Source organism: Glycine max, chromosome 10, assembly GCF_000004515.6.
Source record: "Glycine max cultivar Williams 82 chromosome 10, Glycine_max_v4.0, whole genome shotgun sequence".
Lineage (NCBI taxonomy): Eukaryota > Viridiplantae > Streptophyta > Magnoliopsida > Fabales > Fabaceae > Glycine > Glycine max.
This window is the reverse complement of record NC_038246.2, coordinates 47306225-47329745: the sequence shown is the minus strand read 5'-3', so window position 1 is coordinate 47329745 and position 23521 is coordinate 47306225. Positions and strand designations below refer to the sequence as shown.

General features: G+C 31.3%; 4 protein-coding genes across 7 annotated transcripts; all 4 read left to right on the top strand.

Annotated features, from left to right (window-relative positions):
• Positions 1-48: 48 nt before the first annotated feature.
• Positions 49-2257, top strand: LOC100500632 (1,2-dihydroxy-3-keto-5-methylthiopentene dioxygenase 4). The gene is made up of 6 exons (XM_006589518.4): positions 49-148; positions 269-319; positions 402-489; positions 558-652; positions 1206-1445; positions 1612-2257. Exons 1-6 carry the CDS (start codon positions 146-148, stop codon positions 1738-1740), a joined length of 606 nt encoding a protein of 201 aa, XP_006589581.1. The 5' UTR covers positions 49-145; the 3' UTR covers positions 1741-2257.
• Positions 2258-3784: 1527 nt separating this feature from the next.
• LOC100813031 (uncharacterized) lies at positions 3785-6987 on the top strand. 3 transcript variants are annotated; one of them, XM_003536464.5, is made up of 6 exons: positions 3785-3995; positions 4108-4172; positions 4445-4550; positions 5090-5767; positions 5864-6064; positions 6741-6987. In XM_003536464.5, exons 1-6 carry the CDS (start codon positions 3906-3908, stop codon positions 6783-6785), a joined length of 1185 nt encoding a protein of 394 aa, XP_003536512.1. In that variant the 5' UTR covers positions 3785-3905; the 3' UTR covers positions 6786-6987. The 3 variants fall into 3 exon arrangements, with proteins under 3 accessions (XP_003536512.1, XP_014618846.1, XP_006589580.1); XM_014763360.3 differs by having other exon boundaries at positions 3796-3995; positions 5090-5773; XM_006589517.4 differs by lacking the exon at positions 3785-3995 and having other exon boundaries at positions 4105-4172; positions 4465-4550; positions 5090-5773.
• Positions 6988-8897: 1910 nt separating this feature from the next.
• On the top strand, positions 8898-12199 carry LOC100812492 (putative 1,2-dihydroxy-3-keto-5-methylthiopentene dioxygenase). 2 transcript variants are annotated; one of them, XR_001383296.2, is made up of 8 exons: positions 8898-9054; positions 9813-9924; positions 10016-10110; positions 10296-10410; positions 10498-10622; positions 11667-11737; positions 11833-11952; positions 12073-12169. XR_001383296.2 is itself a non-coding variant. In NM_001360369.1 (7 exons), exons 1-7 carry the CDS (start codon positions 9037-9039, stop codon positions 11897-11899), a joined length of 603 nt encoding a protein of 200 aa, NP_001347298.1. In that variant the 5' UTR covers positions 8979-9036; the 3' UTR covers positions 11900-12199. The 2 variants fall into 2 exon arrangements, 1 of the variants encoding a protein (NP_001347298.1); NM_001360369.1 differs by having other exon boundaries at positions 8979-9054; positions 11833-12199.
• A 7033-nt stretch (positions 12200-19232) lies between these two features.
• On the top strand, positions 19233-21606 carry HSF-23 (heat stress transcription factor 23). The gene is made up of 2 exons (NM_001353447.1): positions 19233-20105; positions 20639-21606. Exons 1-2 carry the CDS (start codon positions 19797-19799, stop codon positions 21428-21430), a joined length of 1101 nt encoding a protein of 366 aa, NP_001340376.1. The 5' UTR covers positions 19233-19796; the 3' UTR covers positions 21431-21606.
• The last annotated feature ends 1915 nt before the right edge of the window (positions 21607-23521 follow it).

The following is a 23521-nucleotide window of genomic DNA, read 5'->3' as shown; positions in this document are numbered from 1 at the left end:
CTGCCACAAAATTAGATAAAGTTTACAATTGGGCGCAAGCACTCAAACAATCTGAAAAAAAAAAAACCCGACGATAACGATATTCTTTTTCTGGGTGGAAACACCCGCCACACGTACGTACACAGGTCACGCGACGGAAGAAGAGATGGTAAAAAAAAGAAGAAGAAATATATGCGCCACAATAATGTCATGTGGTTTTTAATTAATTAATTTTTTTATGTCTTGGGATAATAAATATATAATGTCACTCTGACCAATTGCAATTCAGATAGAGAGAACGAGCCAGAGTAAGAAAGGAGTGTCATTCATGGCGATTGAGGTGAGTTCTTCTCCATGAAGTAATCTGAATCTAAGTTTAGGACTTATTGTTATTAATAAAAAGTCGTGACATGACATGATAGGCATGGTTGATGGACGATAGCAATGAAGATCCAAGGCTTTCTCACCGTCGCAATCCCAACGAATCAGTTTCATTGGACCAATTAGCAGGTGAGCTCATCTCATCTCTCCCCCTCTCTAATTTTACTTCATTCTGACGTTTCTGGTGAATTTTGCAGAATTGGGTGTGTTATACTGGAAGCTCAATCCAACTATCTATGAGAACGATCAAGAGTTGACCAAGATTAGACAAGATAGGGGATACAACTACATGGTAATATTCTATTTATCTTTTAATTTTATTTTGCTTTCTGTAATTAGATAGTGCTTCAGTTGCTACCTCTTCAGTCTTCATTGATTAATCCAGGATAGGAATAGTATTTAGAATTCCCAGCATGCTATGAATACATAGAGCAGAGTTGCTACAGTAATCAGTGAAGTTCAGGAAACAAAAACAGAATTCTTGAAAAGATAATAAATTCTGCAAAATTTGTTAAAAAGAATTTTAAAAAGCCAACGCTTTATGCCCAATCCGGATAACGCTTGCAAAATATCTTTATACTTTATGGAGAAAAGTGTGTGTGACTCCTGGGATAGGACATACAGAGCTTAGCAGCTACACTATATTGCTTTGAGACTGTGTCCATTTCTCAGTACTTAGTAGCATATTTTCTAAGAGCCTAAGACTAAACATGTTCTTGCCTGTTGATGAGTCCATTTCAATAATCAAGGAGAACAAGGTGATCTTTCAAGTTTGCTGTTGTTTGCTAACCATTGTTATGAATATTGTAGGTGATATAAAGATTTGTTTGCATCTTATACTGTAGGACCTGCTTGATTTATGCCCAGAAAAGGTGGAAAATTATGAACAGAAGTTGAAGAACTTCTACACTGAGCACATTCATCAGGATGAAGAGATTCGTTATTGTTTGGAAGGAAGTGGCTACTTTGACGTGCGGGACAAGGATGATCGCTGGATTCGCATTTTGATCAAGGCTGGTGATCTTATCATTTTACCAGCAGGAATTTATCATCGCTTCACCCTAGACCCAAGTAACTATGTGAAGGTATGAAAGTCTTATGGTAACCACAACCATATATTCTCTTGCTAGGGCTTCGTTTTTGGGATGTGGAAGGAAGAAAATGATGCCAGTCTAAGATTGTTTAAATATATCAAGATTCAAGGCTTTTCTAGGTTGATTAATCATTGTTTTGTTGTGTGTTTGTGTTCAGTTAATGAGGCTGTTTAAGGGCGAGCCAGTGTGGACAGCATATAATAGACCACAGGAAGACAATCCTGCTAGAAAGGAATACATTAAGGGCCTAACTGAGAAATTTGGAGTGCCACTTGCAGCTCATTAGGGCCCTGAAATACACTAGTATATCTTGTTTCAGATATTAATCACAGCTTAAGGTCTGTGATGTAATTGTTGGTATAATATTTGTGTAGTTTTACCATGAGTAGACTTGTCTATGAACCTGAAACATACCAAGCATGAGATGAAACAGACCTAAGAGCTTATGATATATGTTTACATACTACTAGCTTTTGTCTCTGTGAAGCTGCTATTATGTTCTGTTAGCCCGTGTTCAGTTGTTTAGATTAAGTTTTTTCCTTTGAGGAGATAGTGATACTGGCATATATTCACGTGATGTAGGCTTTGAACAGATCCCTTAAGCACTCATCACCTTCCACTGAATATTGCTGGAAAACCAAGCATAGATAAATCCCTCCACCACCATGAAGGCTTTGATGAGACCCCGCGTCTAAGTCCCTCCACCCCCGTGTTGTGTTCCATGTTTGCTTCAATGTCCACGGCTTTCTAAGCTAATATTGATGAATGTGTGAGATGGAATGGAATATGAGTTCAATTTTGTATCTGGTCTGTTTCAAACCTACAATAGAACTAAAAATAACAAATTAAAACTACACATTCTAATATTTCTTTGTTCGCCGAAGGTTATCGAAGTCTCATTTTTTTTAATGAAGAATCCTAATTAGTTTGCCAAAAGCTGTTTGTGGTTTTAACTTTTGATAATCGCAATTAAATTTGAATCTACGATAACTTTTTTGACTAAATTTTTATGAAAAAAGTTTTACTTTAGTAGAATTCGGATTTTTGTTGATTTGTAAGAGCAGTGCTGGGTTCAGTTTAGGGATAGACTCATGAACCGAGTAAATACCCAAACACATAAGGAGAAATTGCTTTAGGCAGTGTCTGTTTTTTATAAAGTTTATTTTTATCCTTTTAAAGGAAAAGTTAAACTAAAAATGTTTTACCTCTCACTTAGGGTGAAAATAGGCCAAGTTAAACAGGATTTGTGTAAATAGGTTTAGCCCGTTTAAAAAATTCAAGTCTATATGAAGCATTCCATGTAAAGTCTTCATGTGTATATCCTATAACTTTCAGCAAATATCTTAAATTATGATACACAAAATTAATTCATGCATATAGTTTATAATGAGGCATTGCAATTCTAATATTAAAACTTATAAAATTTTTATTTACCATAATAAGATAGATAGAAAAATTCTTGAAATATAACTAGTTTAAACAAAGCATTAGTTTGTGAATTATCTCTCTCTCTATATATACATGTGGTTTATGCAATTTAAATTGATAAACCAAATTAAATTGTCTCTGAACTTGATTCAAGTCTAGTTCGAACAACAAAAAATGTTAAGACTTAAGATTAAGTTGGAAAAAATCAAACTTCGAGTTGAAAGATTTATTTTTAAATCAATTAAGATTAAATTTGAGTTTAGTTTAATTCTACTCATTTTCAACTCCAAATTCAGGATCAATTTGTTGAAGATTAGTTAGTGATTCTAGTATAAAATAATTTAATGATTTTTTTTTAAAACAAAACTTGATTCATGTTATTTGTAATAAAAACATTCCATTTAAAAAAAATAATTGGTTTCTTGAGAAACAGTTTCAAGTAGCTTCTAATTTGCATAAAAAAGTAGTTTTTGATTATAAATTTTTATTTCTGTTCAACTTCTCATTATTTTAAAAACTGTAACAAACACATATAAAATAAAAGAAAAGTGATTTTTTATATAGAAAAAAGTAATTGTTTGGTGAAAAAAAATGCTTAAACAAGTTGCCCTCTTTGTCAAGTTTTATTCCTCTTAAACATGATATGTTTCTACTTTATTAAGGAATCTGGCTTAAATTATTGAAAAATGTGCGTGAATTATAGTATTTTTTTATTCGTATGATTAAAAAAGATACATTTATATTTTTATTCTTTGCAAATTATAGAAGAATATTCCATTTCAATTCACTATTAAGACAATCTCTTGTCTCCGTCCATTCGGGTCCTTGTCAATAATTTGCAGTGCACCTTATTTATTGGCATTTTATTTATGCTAGAAAATATATTATAGAATTTTATATAGTAATATTATTGAATTTTTTAAACATAAGTGGTGGGCACATATCTTGTTGAACGGTGGTTACTGTTATAGGCTAAGGCTAAGCCCCTTCACCGCCACTAACAAACTTGCTCTGCTTCCACTAATGGCTGCTTTCTCTGTGACCGCCACCACTTCACCTTCTTCATGCCTTCTTCAACGACATCGTTTCTCCACCCCTTCTTTCTATCTACATGTAATTCTCTCCTTGCCCCTGCTTTATGGTGTTTTCTTTTTTCGCTATTTTGCTCTTTCTATGTCGACGGTTTTACGGATTATGCTTAAAATTGCTATCTTTCTAAATTCAGGGCTCACCACGGCCACAAAATAAGAAAATTGGGATTTTCGGACCATTTTCCTTCAATTTGAGGAGGTAGGATTTTACACTTATCGCTGTATTGAATTTACTATCTGTGTGTGTGTGTGTTGTGTTTACGATTTATTTTTCAACTTGGTTGGGTATGCTTGATGGGAGTGAAAGTGGGAAATGTCAATATATTTAAAAGTTTATTATAAGTTGCTATTTTGACTCTAACTATTTTAACTCATACTACCAAATGCCCCTTAGTTGTGTTATACTACTTATAAAATACTCTATTTCTGAAGCTGTGAATAGTAAATTGGCGTGTTTGAATCTAAAAACAGGAGAACTTTAATGTGTGCAGTCAATCAAGATGCAATGGAAGCGATGAAAGACACTGGTGAAACTGATAGCCTCATAGGTGTGCTCGGAGAAACAGATTCACACCAAGTAAGAAGAGGGGCACTTTTGCAATTTGTTCCTTGGTCCTTATTACCCTTCTATTTCTTGTTGTCTTTACTGGAAGTGATTAGTTTTTTGAGAAAGTGTACATTTTGGTATTCTAAACTAAAGATACATGTGTCATTACAATGGTCTTCCAATTGGTTCACCGAAGATATACATGAAATCAATTTGGTTTTTTAATGTCAGATTTTTGCCCAGCTTGATCTTTGAAGGGTGAAACTAATGGTATATAACCTTTGATTTGAAGGCACACATGTGATATAAGTTGAGGACTTATGTGCCGTAGGCATGTAGATGTAGCCTATATCTTTTAACGATCAAGATGGGTGCTAACTCTATGTTTTTCTTATAAAAAACAAGATTATTACTGTGTAACTTGTTGGTGCTGTTGCTTTAACAGTTTTCCCTTTGGATAATGGTCATAACCCATGATTACACAAATTTATGCTTTCTTTGTCTTGTTTAGAAATTAGAATTCATGCAATATTTAGTACTTTGGATACCAATTTGGCTATTCCATGCAGGATGGAAGTAGAACTATTCCCAAGGTGCGGAATGAAAGTATTGAAGCATGGTCACAATTTGCTAAAAGAGCATCTGGTGAATGGGATGGATTTGGAGCAGACTTCAGTAATGAAGGGAAGGCAATTGAACTGCCGGAGTCGGTAGTGCCTGAAACATACCGGGAGTGGGAGGTTAAAGTATTTGATTGGCAGACTCAATGCCCCACTCTCGCTGAACCAGAGGAACGTGTTCTTCAATACAAATCCATTCAGTTACTTCCAACTGTAGGATGTGAGGCTGATGCTGCTACACGGTACAACGTGGATGAGAGGAAAGTGGGAGGGGAAAATAATGGACTTACTGCCTTTGCTTACCAATCCAGTGGTTCTTATGTTGCTATCTGGCAAAAGAAGGATAACTTATTAGAGTTGGAGTACTGCTTGATCAATCCTCAAGATTGTGAATCTCGGGTTAGGATTATTCAGCTTATTGATGTATTAAATAACACAGAGATTGTGCTAAAGGGTATTAAAGTGTATCGTGAGCAGTGGTATGGGCCATTCAGAAATGGTGATCAACTAGGAGGTTGTGCTATCCGTGATTCGGCATTTGCTTCTACTGCACCCATGAATGCTTCAGATGTTACTGGTATCTGGAAGGGATCTAAAGCTGTCGCCACTTTCGGCACTCCAAACACTGTGAGTGTATGGATCTCTCTTGCCCTTCTGTTTATATATCTGGATTTTTCTTGTTTAATTGGCTTCATTGGCACGTCCTTTTCTATTTAATTCCAGGAGATATTTCAAGAGCTTTTTGATGACAAAGTACAGAACTCTGTCAGAGATGGAGATAACAATATATTGCTTCCTAAGCAGCTGTGGTGTTCTCTTAAAAAAAGCAAGGAAGGTGAAACTCTAAGTGAAGTGGGATGGCTTTTAGATCATGGGCAGGCAATCACATCAAGCTGCTTATTCTCAAGCACTGCAAAGCCACAGGCAAGTTACAAATAACGCTAAATAGGTTTCTTTTTTTTAACTAATGATAGATGTTGATAGATGTAGAAGATTCACTCACATAATATTTTAAAAGTCAGTTAACTTCAATAAATGTGTGTATGTGTGTGTTGCTCTTATTCTGGGCTCCTGAAGTTAAGAAGAGGGGATCCACATTTGGGTATAGAATCACCAACACTAGAGATGCTGGTTTGTATAATATATTAATCTATAATATCTAGGGTCGAGTAAGACATGAACCTATTTACAGCAGAGAAAAAATGAAGAGAAAAAGTTGTGGAGATATCAAATAATGGTGGAATAGATTAGTACGAATCTTCCAATTTCTCTCATTTTATGGCAATCTGCATTCTTTACATGTTTGCTGGATGCCCGGCATTTAGAAACAGCACTTGGCACTCTCTGAAACCGAAAACCAAATGGATATATCGAGTAACAAATAAATCATTAGAACAACAGTATCAACTTAAAGGAGGGATGATGACTCTTTAGGAGAACACTCTTTTATTGCATCAACGTAGATAGTGTACAAGCAGATGTTTAGTATATTTTACGTGTCAGGAGTATTTTTTATTGTTGTCTGGTTCCAATCAAATCTTTTTGCTTACTATTTAAGCAGTATTTCTTCTGACATAGTCATGCTCTTCATCTTTGGCAGGAAATATCAATAGCATTAGAAACTAGAGCCTTGGAATATGCATAGCCTTAGTGGCAATCCATTCTGATCCAAAAAAATTTACATTCCTAAAAGGTAGTACTATCCAAGGTGATTTATTCAAGTACGAATAATGTTATTTGCACTACAAATTTTATAACTAAGAGAGAAAAAGAGAAAAGTATGAGATGTAATAAATAATGTGTTAGAGAAAGATAAAGACAACAAATGCTGTATAAATTGTTATATATTTTTTATCAGTGTATAAATATGACAATTTTGTAGCAAAAAATGTGTTTTTTTTTTTAAAATCATTCATTTTAACTCATGTATATAAGTTGCATTCATTTTATCTTTCATGGTATGTTTCTGTCATTTTCCATGCAGTGTGTTAAGAGGTTTATCTGTACATTACTGTTATTATATTACATGCAGATGAATTTAGTTCTGTAAAATTAAATTGCCATTTCCCTTATGTTTTGGATGGAGAGCAATAAATCAGACAGGAAGAAAACTCTTGAAATTTGAAAATTTTCTATTATTTGATTAAAGAGAAAATAAAGAGAGAAAAAACAAAAAAAAATCTTTTCTTATTCTTCATTTTAGATTAAATTAACATTTTTTTGTATGACTCTTTTCAACTAGAGACGTTTATGTGATTTTTTATTTGTTTTTTTTCTTTTACTTTCTATCTAATTAAATAAGAGGAAAGGCTATTTTAAATTATTGATTTATTTATTTTACTATTAAACAACTTAAAAAATTATTTTATTTATTTATGTATTTTCCCAAATCAAACATATCTTAATGGACTCCTTGTTTCAAACGAGGGGAGGGGAGGAAAGGAGAAGAAAAATGTAGAGATTTTGACGAAAGAGAGGAAGTATTTTTTTTTTAATTTCATGAGAGAAAGGGTTTTTTTTTAAGAATTAGTTTATCTTTATACTTTTATAATTTTGAATTTTAAAATATAAGATTATTTTAGTCAATATACTTCAAATATTTTTTTAGAAGCAATACTTAAAATATTTTAAATCTACTATCTTCCTCTTCAAATTTTGCTAATGTTGAAAGAGAGCAAAAATTGGATAATAAAAGATTTTGGTTTTCTTAATTTTTTTTCACTCCTAAAATTTGAATCAAGAAAATTTAGAAAATCCTCCCTTTTACCTTTCTCCGTTCTCCTCCGAACCAAACGTTACAAATAAATTACTATCAAACTACATTCGTAGACGCTACCATAAGGCAAGTAACATGTGTGGGTGAAAGGAATTTTTGAAGACTTTTTCTATTTAGTTGACCTTTCAATTTGGATATGGACTCTGGAGAGAATCCTCTGCATTTACAATTTTGACTGTAGAAAATCTTAGTCTTACAAAATATTTTGTTTTAAAATTAAAATTAGTATGTTAACCTTAGCGTTTGTAAGTGTCGTATTGGCAGGTAAGAAATGGTTTGTAAATATATAATATATGAGGTGAATTTTTTTCGATAAATGAATATATGATGTGATTTGTTGTTAATTAAATTTTATAAATATGTAAATAATTTAACATGTAAAACAGAATGATAAAAAAAATTATTATTTTTTAACCAAAATGATTGTATCATTATGTACTGTTATCATAATCATACTGATTTGATGTGATTTCTCTTTAAAAAAAAAGTAAATAGATAAATCATATGATAAGTAAAAAATAAACTACATGTCTACAGGAATCCAACTCCAGTTTCCATTATTTCAGGCTTTCAGCCTCACAATTTCATTTTACTATGGTTTTTTTTTTTTGCACACCGAAACAGTGCAAATATGAGTCCTCAATTGACGCTGCCGGGTTTTTTTTGTTATTATTTTTTTTCCTAGGACGCATACAGATAATATTGATTCCAATTTTTTTTTACTAACAAACACACCGTAAGGACATATTTTAGAGTTTAACCACACTTAAAATAATCAAATCTAGATTTTTTTTTCACAAACTAAACATGTGATATTGAATGAGCTGCACCTATTAAATATATGGACTCCATTTTGAAAAATAATTTTTTTGAAAAAGACGGGATTGAGAAAATTGATAATAAAATAAAAATTATAGCCAAAATAATAAAATCTTATCTTCACATTATTAAAGTAAGAAACAAAAGCAAAATTGTCCAACGGCGAAAAAGGCTATTTTGGTAAAAAAAGAAAATATTGGGGTGCAATTGAGGGGTTTATAAATCGCGTAGGCACTAAGCACAGGGTTGCAAAAATCCGATCAGAAGACAGGTTCAAACCGGAGCAAAAAAACTTGTTACGATGGTTTCTTCCGACAAGGTATTATTAATCCAACTCTCTTGTTTGTTTCCTGTGACAAACTTTTTCTCTCTTTTCCTTTGTTAATCAGCAAATTCTACCTTTTACCTTAAAGATATTATTTCTTCTCTTAGCTCCGCTTCGATAATTTATTGTAGATTTCATCCTGAATAATTATGTTAATGATCGTAGCCTGTTATTTGAATTCAACTTGGCTATTTGTTTCTGTTTGTGGGTATTTTTATGTTTTTATGTGGAATTCTTGATAGTTTCGTGATTTGTTACCAAGAAATTTGTGGAAAGAACAGGCTCCATGTTACCCGTAAAATTCCTAGGAGTTTTGAGATGGAATCCTTGAAGTAACGAGTTAATTATACTGACACATCATGAAGTTTCGTCAAATTTCTCTCAGATACCACTCCTTTTTAAATCTACTCCTACGCTAACTCTCCTTAATTGTTTGAAAAATATAACGCCATGTATCTCTATGCTGACTATCATTGTTCCTACTCCTGGAGATTTTACTTTTTGTCTCATACGGTATTATAGCATTGGTCTGGTGATATTTCTCAAGCCAGTTATCTATTTGAAACAGATTATTTGCTTTCCAATTACTAGTATATATTTGATCATGTGCTCAAACTATGTCAAATCAGTTAGATGTGTACTGGTGCTGCTACTTTTTCAGTTGTTTAGAGGTTATATGAATTCTTCATTAAGAAATCCCAAGAAATAAGAGGATCTTATTTTTTTTTTAATCAAACGTCATTTTTTCATAGGATCCACGAGAGGAAGTCCTTCAAGCATGGTACATGGATGATAGTGATGAAGATCAAAGACTCCCCCACCACAAAGAACCCAAGGAGTTTGTCTCGTTGGACCAACTTGCTGGTAAGCTTCTTGCTGCATCTATCAGTTGTATTTATGTGCAGATTAAGGGCTTTACACTAACATCTGATCTTTGGCTGGTGTTAAATTGTAGAACTTGGAGTCCTTAGCTGGAAATTAGATGCTGATAACCATGAAAATGATCCAGAGCTGAAAAAGATTCGTGAAGAGCGTGGCTACACCTACATGGTTTGTAATACTAATGTTTCATTATAATGGTTTAGAATTAACTTTCCTTTTGCTCAATATTAATGAATATATGTAGACTATAATTTTAATTATTATGTCTAACATTGTGCACTATTTATGCATCTTGGCATTCTGGCTATGTTTATGTTTTTTAATAATTTAACCTGAGTCACCTTTTTCTTCAGGATGTTTGTGAGGTCTGCCCAGAAAAGTTGCCAAATTATGAGCAGAAAATCAAAAGCTTCTTTGAAGAACATCTTCACACTGATGAGGAGATCCGCTTTTGTGCTGCTGGAAGTGGTACAAACTAATTTTCTGCTTTACTTTGATTTTCTTGCCACCTTGCCTACCATGTTAAGTTGCTAAATATATCCTGTTTGTCTTTAGGGTATTTTGATGTTAGGGATTGCAATGATGCTTGGATTCGAGTGTGGGTCAAGAAAGGAGGAATGATCATCTTACCTGCTGGAATTTATCATCGCTTTACACTAGATGAGAGCAACTACATTAAGGTATTGGTTGCATATTTACAAGTAGTACCTGCACTGCTACTTTTGTCTGTTGCTAATAGAAAAACATTATATCCTTGTACTTCTATTCCTCTGGCCCATTGTTTGGGAACTTGATGTTTTGAAGTTGGTTCTCGGAATACTTATTACATTATTGACTTTGTCCCGTGCCCTTTTTTTCAATGCCTTTTGTGAGTCTTGTTTTTGTATATTTTTTAAAGAAAAGCACATGATTGCAAAAATTTGGTTAGTTGTATTCTCGTAGATATGTTAAAATGAAGGTGGAACTTGTGTGGCTGCTACCATGAATTCGTAGTTTAGCATATCACATTGCGTGATAGCAGCCAAATAGTGGCAGATAGCACTGCTGTTTCCGTTCACGCTCAACCCTCCATTTTGTGGCCAAACCTTGATATATCCAACTCATATTCCAGCCAAATCCACCTCCAACATCTTTTGTAGTTTAAAAAATAGTAGAGATAACAGGGCATTGCTCTACTATCGCACTTCATAGTTCATTAGTGTGAGCAAAAGGTTCCAATCTTGTGTAGGGTTTGGAGAGGGTATATGTTCATGCCTTTACCCAAGGCAAGTGGAGAGGTTGAGCCCATGCCCTCTGGGTCATAAGGTAGCAACCTTATTGTTGCACTTGCACCCTTACATTCAACTAATTTTTCTGTCACAACTCACTATAAATCCCATCTTATTATTTATCTCCTAGCCTTCATTTTTATGCTCTTATTTTTAAGTATAGCTTAATTTAATGGTGAATGTGTGTTAATTAGACTATGACTTTTTTGTTATTAATCACGGATATATATTTTTTGGATAAATTGTTATCTTGTATTTATAATTTTCATTATACTGGCTATAGTGGTTTTGGAGTGGGTTGCTCTGTGTTGCTATCTAGGATTGATGAATATGGTGAACTTGAGATATGACATCTTGCAATCTTATTTTATTGATGCATTTTCATCCTTTTTTTTATATTAATTCTTTTATTAGTTTAGTCTACATTGTAAACGCTTACACGATTATGATGTGCAGGCTTTGCGTTTTTTTGTTGGTGAGCCAGTTTGGACTCCACACAATCGTCCAAATGACCATCTCCCTGCAAGGTGTGAGTTAATAAATTCTATTGTCTTAGACAGTCTCTCAATCAGAGACTCAGAGGCTTTTCTTTCAATCCTCATAATATGATTTCTATGTGCAGACAACAATATGTCAAGGATTTTGTGGAAAAGGATGTTGGCAACCATGCTGTTGATGCCGCCGCGTAAGATCTGGTTCCGCCTAATCGTAGTACGTGGGACTGAGACTTTGTGTTGCTAAAGTAAGGTTTGAACAAATGAAAATAATGGTGCCTTTAAATAAAGGGTCCCAGCTTTTTATGTTATGGTTTTTGTGTAGATGACCCTTTAAGCCTTTTACCCACGCCTGTGTTTCTGTGTAGGTGACCCTTTGAAAGATAGCCATAATATTATAACTACATATTCATCTAAGTTATAGTACATTTTAAGCTATGTCATATATTTAGTTGATTTGTAAAATTATGCTATCAAGTACTATCTTTATTCTTATTTATAAGATTCAATTAACTGATTTATCAAAATTAAAAAAAAAGTAGTTAATGTAGTTGATAAAAATAAATTTGTTTTAAATTTATATATTTTTTCAAAAATATCATTATCATTAATGTTTCTCTCTTTTCTAAATGCATATTAATATAAAGCAATGTTATCTGTTACGAACAAAACACAGTATGGAATACACGAATTCATAACGTAGACCAATATCTTTTTTAATATAATTTAAATTAAAAATTAAAAAAACTATAAAACTTGCTTTGGTGCAAAACAAAGAATTCATGCATCTTTACAAAAAGCATTTGTGCAAATACGCATTTTCCATTAATATAACATCTCTTATTTAATTAGGGATATTTTTAGTCTTTAAAATAATTAATGCATGAAACAATATAGGTTGAGTCTTGTATAAATGAATGAACAAGTTTAAAAAGTTGAATCTTATAGAAACAAAGGTAATATTATTTTAGATTAATTACATTTTTAGTGATAACTTTTGAAGGAATATTACATTCACTTTTTTTTCTTTTAAATTTCATAGAAATTTGTGAGAAAATTATTCTCTTGCTAATTTGCTATATATTTGTGGGAGAATAACTCGCCTGATACATGGCTCTTATCGAGTAAGGGAGAACTCTAGAAATTTGAAGGAGGGAAGGAAATAGAAACTAAATTCTGAATTCATTCTTCTCTACTCCTCAAAGCAATACAATAGGTTTATATAAACCACAGATTACCCACACCTAGCTGCTACATACACACCTAACAACAAGCCGAAAGGCCAAACCAGATTCCTAACAATTCCTAAAAAAAACCCATTCTATAACCTATTTCCTATTTTTAATAAAAGAAACTAATAACATTTCTTTTGGACTGCCAATAGGAATTGGGCCGTAACATCTCCCTTTACCTTAAAATTCCATTTTTCTAAACTTCATGGAGAATTTGTGTGGGACTTATCTCCTCGCTAAATTGTGATGAAGTTATGAATTCTCTTGCTGGATTAAAATTTCATTTTTCTATACCGCACAAAAGTTTTGCAAGAGATTTACGAGATATTTGTAAGGGAATAACTCCCTCATTAAACAATTGACTGCTTTTGCGAGGGAACATAATTTAGTTGTTATTTCCTTACTAATTAGCGAGACATTAGTAAAAAAATATGTTCCCCTGCTATTTTTCTTTGCTAATAACCCACGATTTTTTTTGTAATGTGCATAACATGAGAGTAAGGATAAAAGAGGAATTTTTTTATCTATAACTTAGTGATTCACGAGATATAACTTAAACTAAATTAAAATATATAATAAATTAATATAAAGGATAAGTTTATTATATCTTATTAATTCATTATATAATATAAATTAAAACAAAATAAAGTAATTTATGCTATTTTCTTCATCTTCAGCTTCAAACTTAATCTTTTAGTTAAGTCAATTCATAGCTAGTCCAAGGAAAACAATGTGTAGGATGAAATGATGAATTTTCTATTTGTTTGATGCCAGTTCTTAGAAAACTACGTGTTCTGTGAGTGAGATCAGTGGTCTTATTTGCATGACAAAAAAGTACCCCTAATCAAGTTTTGCCTAATATTAGGCGCAATAATTTGATTCTAAAGTTGAATATAGATTTTAGACAGAGAAAATATTAAGTGCTCCAAAGAAAAACAGAAACAAAAGGCAAGATATATATGGGACCCTTGTCACTAAGCTTTCATTTTCTTTGGTGGTGTCGGGTATATTCGATGCCGTTCTAGTTCTACACTCATCTCTAATCTCTAATATTATCATTATAGCATTAAAATATTGGTCGAGTGCTTACACGTGTCTGTCAATTTCTGATGCAAAAAAATCTGGCCAGGTGTCTCGCGTGAAGCTCCTTTACCACTAAAAAACCTACATTTAAAGTCAAATTATGAAGATTTTTCTCACCTCGATTATTATTTATTTACTTGATAACAACTACGTGTAAAGCTTAATACCTTAGATTTGACTTATAATTTTCCCCTCAAATTTTATATATTAATTCAAATAACCAACTTTTATTTTTTTTTGTTTTTTTTAAATATAACGTTCAAAGTTTATTTTTAACTACTTTTATTATTTTTTTTTAACAAATTCTCATTCAAATAAATTTTTTGTCTTAATAATTTAGTATTTAATATACATTTTATGTTAAATAATCAAATGAAAATAAAAAATATATATTTTGCATTAATAACGATGATTTAAGATCTCCTAAAAAACGATGATTTAATCTTGAAAACTAAAGTTAGGTACACGGTAAATATAAAATAATAACAAATAATTATCACTCTCTAATTAAATGTATTAAATAAAAATATTACTTCCTGGGAAATATATGTCTATGTTAATATTTAAATAATTTAATCTATCATTAGATTTGAGCTTATTTGTTTAATGAAAAATGAGCATGTTTGAACAATCAATGAGTTTTAATATATATACAATGCAATCATACTTATCAATAATTTATTAATAAACGTCGATTAGCAAGAATTAAATCTTTTCTCGAGAAAAAAAAGAAGAAGCAAGAATTAAATCATTAGCTTTTAAACAATTAAGGAAAATGTTAATAACATATTTTTTATTATACTTTTTTAATATTCTTTTTATTATTAATGAAAATTATGAAAACTCATTAAATATGTAGGTTTTATTTTTATGTAACTAGTCTCATATTTTTTTATGAATTCCGATAAATTTTAATTAATAATAAATAATATATTAAAAATTGTTTAAAGATACCATTATCATTTCTCTTTTAAATTTAAGACAAATATTAGGACACTAGTTAGTTAAAGAGTTAAAATATATATATTTTTTAAAACAGTGTCATTAATGCACTTCTGCCAAAAATGTACTTCTATGATTTTTCAATACATCCCAATATAATTTTCAATATAAAAAAGCATTTTATTGATTTCTCAATTGGCTCATTTAGAAACTAAGCAACACGATCATTTAATTAATATCCTTTAGTTAAATTTATTATCATATGACATGAAAATATATTGAAGCTATTTTGCTTACAATATATTGGAGGTTGGCAGCTTGTTCTTTTGCATAAGGATAAAAAGAAAGCCTTCAGATTCTTTTTTTAGATTATCTTCTACTTTCTTTGATGGATCTCATGCCACAGTAACATCTTGTGGGTTTGAATATTTTTCTTTTGACCTTTTTGGACCTGACAACTCTGTATATTAATTCAGATCATGACGGTTGCTATAAATCGATGCCCACCAAACTTCATTTAAAAGAGAATAAAAAAAGGTTAAAGATGCTTAGATTGAAAGAAAGAATAATAAACAAACATGGCAAAATTAATTCGTTCCTCACTCCTCAGTTAACTGTACTGTGTTGTGTTAGGTATTACTCTCAATATACAATTAGGAAAATTTTGTTGGAAACCTAATATACTATCTAATATTGAGAAAGGAAAAAATAAAAAAAATAATATAAATATAATAAAATTTATGAAATGATAAAAAAATAAAGATAAGAAAATATATATTAGTGAGATATATAATATTATGAGTGATTCATACATATATCACTACTCTATATAATATACACCTCATGAAAAGTTTGAAATCGTTAGTTTCTTTTAAATCCAGCTAAGCTAGAAGTTTCACCACTTATTCTGCAAGAAACCTACCCAAGGAAACATAAAATAGAAGACTACTTATCCAATTCTGATTATAATATAGACTCCTTTTGATCAACAGTAGATATTGGAGGTGAGTTTGGTGGTGTAAGAGAAAAAAATGAAAGGAAATTGAAAAAAAATATATTTGAATTAAAATTAAAAAAATATGAAATTCACATTATTTTTTGAAAAATTATTCATGAATAATAAATTTTTTCACACAACCAAACCAAGGCTTAATTTTGTGTGCGTGTTTAATATTAGTTTGAGAAAGAGACAGCAAGAGGATAAATTCTTTCATATTTCTAGAAGAACTTTAAAAAATAAGATAAAAGTCAATAGTAAAAAGGATTTTTTTTTTCAGAATAAGTACAGTTTAATGGCGATTATTTTTTAAAAAAATCCTTAAAATAAATTTTCATAAAAATTGAAATTAATTCAAATAATATAAGTTAATTGAAACACATTAAATAAGTGTCAATGATTGAGTAGTTATAAAACTCACATATTAATTTTTTAAAAAATTAATTAAATATTTTTAATCCATAAATTACTCTGAATTTCCACTTTTCTTTTATCGAAAATTATATATATATAATCCCAAGAGATATTGGAGGCGGAGCAACCCCGTGACTATGTGTGTGTCATGATGCAATATTAATATAATAAAATAATAGATGTAAAACTGTTTTAGATGAATTTATAGAATAAAATAATATTGTGTGCCTAGATATTAATTTTGACAACTTTGAGTAGCTAATCTCCACCTACTCCATCATCTTTAGTTCGCCGATTCTACACGTCTCCAAACGGACCAAATCTCCGTCACTATGTCTCTATGCTAATTCATGGACATGCTAGGTCCTTTTTTTTTTTTAAAGGAATATTTTATGCATTTTATCTATGAAGATTTTATTGCATTTTCAAAGCTTATTTTATTTTAGACTTAGAGGCCTAAGGTTTTGGTATACTTGTACCAGCTAGTTTTATAAAATTGTCATTATTTCGTTTGCATAAAAGTATATGAGAATATTCTTTATGTGACAAATGAACAATTTTTAAATAAATATCATAAAGTTATTAATTATTTTCTTACAAATTTTTGACATCCTTTTAGTATTAACATCACTTCTTAGTTGAGTAATGAGAGCACGTCCCATTTCAAAAGTGCTTCTATGGACTTAATTTTTTATATTCGCATTATAAAAGCCATTCGGCTGCCCCACAATGCAAAAAGTATTTAGATTAATTTATTATAATACATTATATATAAATTAAAAACTCAAAAGTATTTTATATAAAAATATCGAATGTATACCCGACTCGAGCGAGAGGAAATTATGTATACAAGGGCATGGGCTATGGTGGTCAAGGAATTTTCTTTGTGCTTGGTGGTAAAAAAACACAAAAATGAACAATGACCTTGATCCTTAGATACATAAATTTAATATTGAACGTGTAGATAACATCTTCGGAACCTTATTAAACAGTTTAATGTTTTATAATCGTGGTTAGGTATTTGACATGTTTGTTCCTACATTATTAATAGCCCTTGATTTAGAGAACAAAAATATCTAAAGCATGGTGGACTACTCGTCTTCAAATCTGAATAAACTAGTTTTCTTTGGGATCTCCTTGATTTATGATAAACATTAAAATGAAGGTGGAGATGTTTCATGCGGGAGGATGTATGATAAAGCTATGCACCTTCATGAATCCAATGACTATTAATTATTGTGCATGATAGACCATCATCCGTAAAAGTCATCACAACATGATTTATTTAAATAAATAATTTAATCAAAATTCATATATAACCTTTATTACAAGGTCATATTTATTCACCAAAAAAAAACTGGACCACTGTAGCATTGGCCTGCATACACATTCTGAAACGTCGCTGCTTTCTTGAGGAGTGAATTTTTTTGGGCTCTAAATATGACACCCTATGTCTCTATCAATGATCAAATGACACGTTTTTGGGGTCACTTTCATTGGCAAAGAATGGACAAGAGCATAAGAAATATTCGTAAAAGGAAAAAAATTAAATGTCTTATCGCAAAGATATGCTTGTTTACTATATATTCCTGAAAATACCTTTTCGTTTTCTAAAATTTGAATAATAATCTTTTCATATTTTCTATTTCTTCAAAATAGAATTTAATGATTATATGTTATCAATATAATTTATTTTATATTATCAATTAATTAAAAATCATTCTTGATATGATATTTAAAATAATTATTAAACATTAACATATGTAATAGTCTATAATTATAAAATTATTTTATATTATTAGTACATAAATTATATTTTCTTAAACATATATACACCCAGAGAAAGATTAAAAGAGATGAAAGATAAATAAATCAAAACCTGAAATATTTTTGGATAACCTTGTTTTTTATTATTTTTTCGTTCTTTCTTCTTAAATCTGCAAAACTAAACAGACAGTTAAAGGGGTATACAGCCAGAAAAAAATTAGAGAAAGATAAAATGAAATAAAAGATAAGTGATTATATAATTAATGTGATTTGAGAAAAATAATAAAAGGTGTAAAAAGTGTTAGTGTGTTACTGCTGTTTTAGTTGAATAGGAAATTCATTTATAATACTCTTGTATATGTGCTACATTGGCACAGCAAACTGGAACTGGAAGTCTAATTTATTCAGCCATGGTAATTCCTCCACTAGCAGACCTACACCTGACAAACCACACAGAAGAGGAAATTAAAGGAAAGGAACGACCATAATCAGATGGAAGATGACCAAAAAGGACATAATAAAATAAAACAAATTACTTGTATAAACTAAACTAATAACATATTTAAATACCCTTTAAAATTATGGTACATATCTCAAAACTATGATGTTATCATAATTTTCTTAAAAGTAATCATATGTTGTTTTACATTGACAATATTTTTATAATTAATTTTGATTCGCGTTACTGTCACCCAAACATGTTACAAATTGCTCTGGTAACTTCTTGGTTCTCTTAGCACATGCCGTGTTACCCCGCTTTTCATTACCCTAGCCGTTGAAAAAAAACCAAAGCCAACCAAAAAGGAATTACTATTCTAATATACAAATATCTTATCCTTCTTTTACTATTATATTGTTTCGGTGACTGCAAACAAAATTAAATACAACGCAACGACTTTCACAAAGGAGAAAAAACACACATAATGGAGGAAAATATCTGATTGACATGTTAGATTTCTCTTACCTAATTACCTTCTCCATTAGGCATATGACCCCTAATAATATCAGCCCAAAAAAGAAAAAGCAAAAAGGGAAAAGAACACTGGCATCAACAACAACCATTTATATAATATACAAAACTCATGTTGCAAATGCTTCTGGTTCCTCCACGTCGCTCTACTCCAAAAGTTTCCTTCCCCATCATCATACCATAACATTATACAACAAGTCTACATTCACCGCTCCACCCTCTTCTCTCTCTCCCTTCTATTCTAAGTTCTTGTGCTATGAGCTTTAGAGAAACAAAACATCTGATCTTTCTTTTCACTTTGTCATTATTCAAAACCCATCTGGCAAATTCTTCTGTGGATAGTTTAACTTCACTGCATTGGCTGCTTCCATAGCTTTTTTTATTTTTATTTTTTATCTCAAACACCTATTCTCTTTTTAGTAAATCTTATTTGAGACTCAATCAAACACTAAATGCAAACATCTCTCTTAAAAGAGATTTGAATCTTGATTCACTAGGTTATCAGAAAGTAACATTTTCTACTAGACTTAATCTTATTGATTGCTACTTCCATATAGCTAGCTGCTGAGAGAGCCTCGTCACAAGGTCGGTCAAAGTCAAAGGCAAGCCAATCATCTTGTTTCACAGGAAGGATTAAGAAGGGTACCTAGATCAAATTAAGCTAGAGATATATATATACATTCAAATATGAATCCTCATGGTCTAGTGAAGGAAGAGTTTCTTGGAGAAAGTTCTTCCTTTTGTGGTGGCTATGATCCGCAGCCAATAATGGTTGTTCCCCAACCAATTGAGGGGCTTCATGAAACTGGTCCTCCACCATTCCTCACAAAAACATACGACATAGTTGATGACCCTTCCACGAACCATATAGTTTCCTGGAGCACAGGGAACAACAGCTTCGTTGTGTGGGATCCACAGGCCTTTTCGGTAACCCTTCTCCCCAAATTCTTCAAGCACAACAATTTCTCCAGTTTTGTCAGGCAACTCAACACCTATGTCAGTAACTTCTCTTTCTACTTCACAATCATACATAACATGATGCTAATTTATTTTATTCTTCTCCTACTGTGATGAGATGAAATGTTGTTGACATTATAGATTGTATATTTAGATTCAATGATATCTAACCTTAATTATTTTCTTAATTTGAAGTTCATGAATTAATTTGTCAGTATTAATTCTTCTATCTTCATTTATCATATTTGGTTTGGTATATATTGGTAGGTTTGATTGGCCCCGGTTTCTTTCGTTTATTAGGTTCCGCACTTTCCCTATTTTGTTTCTTGAAAAGGAAAAAGCTAGCAGAAAAGTTAGTATTGATTAATTTGCACCTTTAATCTGCAGTGATGTTGTTATATTTTTATATATTTAAGGCTTGATAAACTTACCACTTATATCTAGCTAGGTGCTTTAGCTAGGTACGTAAGAGTTTTATCATATGCTGTATTTGTCAAACCATTATTATCAGTGATATTTTATATATAGATTTGAAAATGAAGAAGGAAATTTGATCGATGACATGACTGTAGGGGTTTAAAAAGGTTGATCCAGATAAGTGGGAGTTTGCTAATGAGATGTTTCTTAGAGGGCAAAGGATTCTTCTGAAGAACATTAGAAGGAGGAAAGCAAATCATCATCAATCCCATCAGCACGCGATGCAGCAAGGTGTAGAAGAGCCTTTTGTTGAGGTGGGGCAGTTTGAATTAGATGGAGAAATTGATCGGTTAAGGCGAGACAGGCAAGTTCTTATGGTGGAGTTGGTGAAGCTCAGACAACAGCAACAAAGTACCAAATCTCACCTCCAAGAAATGGAAGGAAGGATCAAAATGACTGAACAGAAACAGAAACAAATGATGAATTTCTTGGCCAGGGCAATGCAGAATCCAAATTTCGTGCAACAATTGGCTCAGCAAAAGGAGTGGAGAAAGGAGCTTGAGGAAGTTTTTTCCAACAAGAAGAGGAGGCCTATTGATCAAGGGCCTAATGTTGTTGAAGTTGCCGATGACGATGATGAGTTATTAGGTTGTGCTGAAGAGTGTTCAGATTTCGTTAAACTTGAACCGCAGGAATATTACAGTGATGACAAGGTATTAGAGTTTGAGGTACCTGACTTGGACCTTGCTTTGAATCTCGATGAGGAGAATATTGAAAGCCAGAAGAGAATAATGGAGGAAGAACATGTTCAACTAGAAAATAGTAGAGAGAGATATATTGATGAAGTGTTTTGGCAAGATTTGCTCAATGAGGGTATAGAAGATCAAGGTGTACTAGGTGTTGAAGATGTAGATGTATTGGCCAAGCAACTAGGTTATTTGGCCTAAATAGGAGATTATCAAGGCTGTATTTTCTATTATTCATTGAACTAGCTGGGTGACAGTATCTCCTTATAATTCCTTAGATGTATACTTTCTGACCAGTTTTTGTGTAGCCAGACTCAATTTCTTGGCCCAAATTTAAAGCACGTGGTTATCAAGAAATTAATGGAGTGGTTGTTCTCCGTGCTCGATGTCTCAATTAGTCTATTTCAAAGTTAACTTTATATCCGAATTTCAAGGTAATATATCTCATGATCATGAAAATTCTAGTTTGTTGCAATGAGTTGTGGAGGAACGTACTCTTGTTTAGCTAAGATTATTACATGCAATTAATTTGTGATTTCAACTTCAAGATGTCACGCCATCTTTTAGAAGGGTTTCTGGTACCATGCATGCAGTACACTGGAGAGGGACACATCTGGGATTATATCGTAACTAGCTGACAGTAATAATGTATACATACCTGCAATTTTTGGGGGGTGAATATATATATTTTTCATTTTGTATTCTTCATGAGGAATTGGCTTTTAATCATTTTTCAAGATAATGATGCTGATGCACTAGTGTATTTGTTAGTGATAGCGTTTCTCGAAACATCAACTTTAGAAATAATCTTGAGTATATTTATTATCAATTTTTGTGTCTATTTATTCATGTTGTCATTGAAGTTAATTAGTCAAAACTCGGCTGAAAGTAGGTGCGCTGTTGAAAAAATTAGGTACACTGTTATATCTGACTTTTACTAATATTTTTTATCTAATATTTAATAAAAATATTATTAAAAGTTTTGTTCATATTCAAAAAATATTATCAAATAAATAAATATTATTAATATATTTTTGTGATATTTTATTAAATATTAAATATAATTTATGTTATTAAAGTTTTAAAATATCATTAAAAAACTTTAATAATATGAGTTATACATAACATTTCATAAATATTATAAAAATATATTAGTAACATTTATTTATAATTTTGTGATATTTTTTAAATATATTTAAAAGTTTTTAATAACATTCTCATTAAGAATTAAATAAAAAAATTGTTGTCATGCATGTCAGTCTTATGCGTACCAACAGGGAGCATATGTAACAAGAGTCATAGCAACAATACATGCTGGTGAAATTTTCTTTGAAGAAAGAGTTGGCAATGTTTTATTTCCTTTAATGGAAAAGACAAAGAAAAGGCCTTAAAATAATCGCTCCCTTGAGTTGCAGAAATTTTGATGATGCTGTTAAAGTGAGTTGGATCATAGGTTGCATCATCAATTGTCTGCCTAAGTGATAAGGTTGCACATGACATGCATGAGCAGTGTAGCTGGCAGGGCATGTGTATCTTTCTTTATCCTGGAATTTAATTCCTACTACTTAATGTGTGCTTCAAAGTCAATCCTAAAGTTTTTCACTAAATATATATATAAAAAAGCTTTTCTTCTCATTTTGGTCTTTCCTTTTGTCTTTTTTTTTTGTACGAAAATTTATGTCTATTACTACTATTTAGCTTTTTTTTTAATCAGTAGTGTCATTTGTTTTGAAAAAATTGAGTACAAATGTGCACAAAAAAACCTTTAACCAATCAAAAGATAACATTATCAATCAAGTTAAGGACTAGACTTAATTAGCTGGAGAGAGAAAATTCAAACACCAATCCGTTTTTCTTACGAATTTCGTTTTGGTACTATTTAGCTTAAATTAATTTTTTATATTCCCTCCTTTTCTTATGACCCAGTCTTTTGAAGGCTATTAATTTTTTATGTTTTAAATTCCCTCCTTTTCATGTTACATGTTCTTATTTCTATGGATAAAAATATATATATATATATATATATATAAAAAATGAACTTAATTAAATTAGAAATCACTCATGTACCTGGACGAGGGTATTGAGGTTTTTATGTTTTATTTCTAAATGTTGATTACGTTATCGCAAAGTGGTCTATATGAAGAAGTCCTTGGTGTCTCTTGATGGGGCTCCGCTTGAGGGGTCTATATGTACACAACTCACAAATGAAAAACTTACGCAGAAATGCAGTAAACGGAAATGAAATACATTTTTCTTTAACAAATCTATTTTTGTTTAATTATGTTACGATGT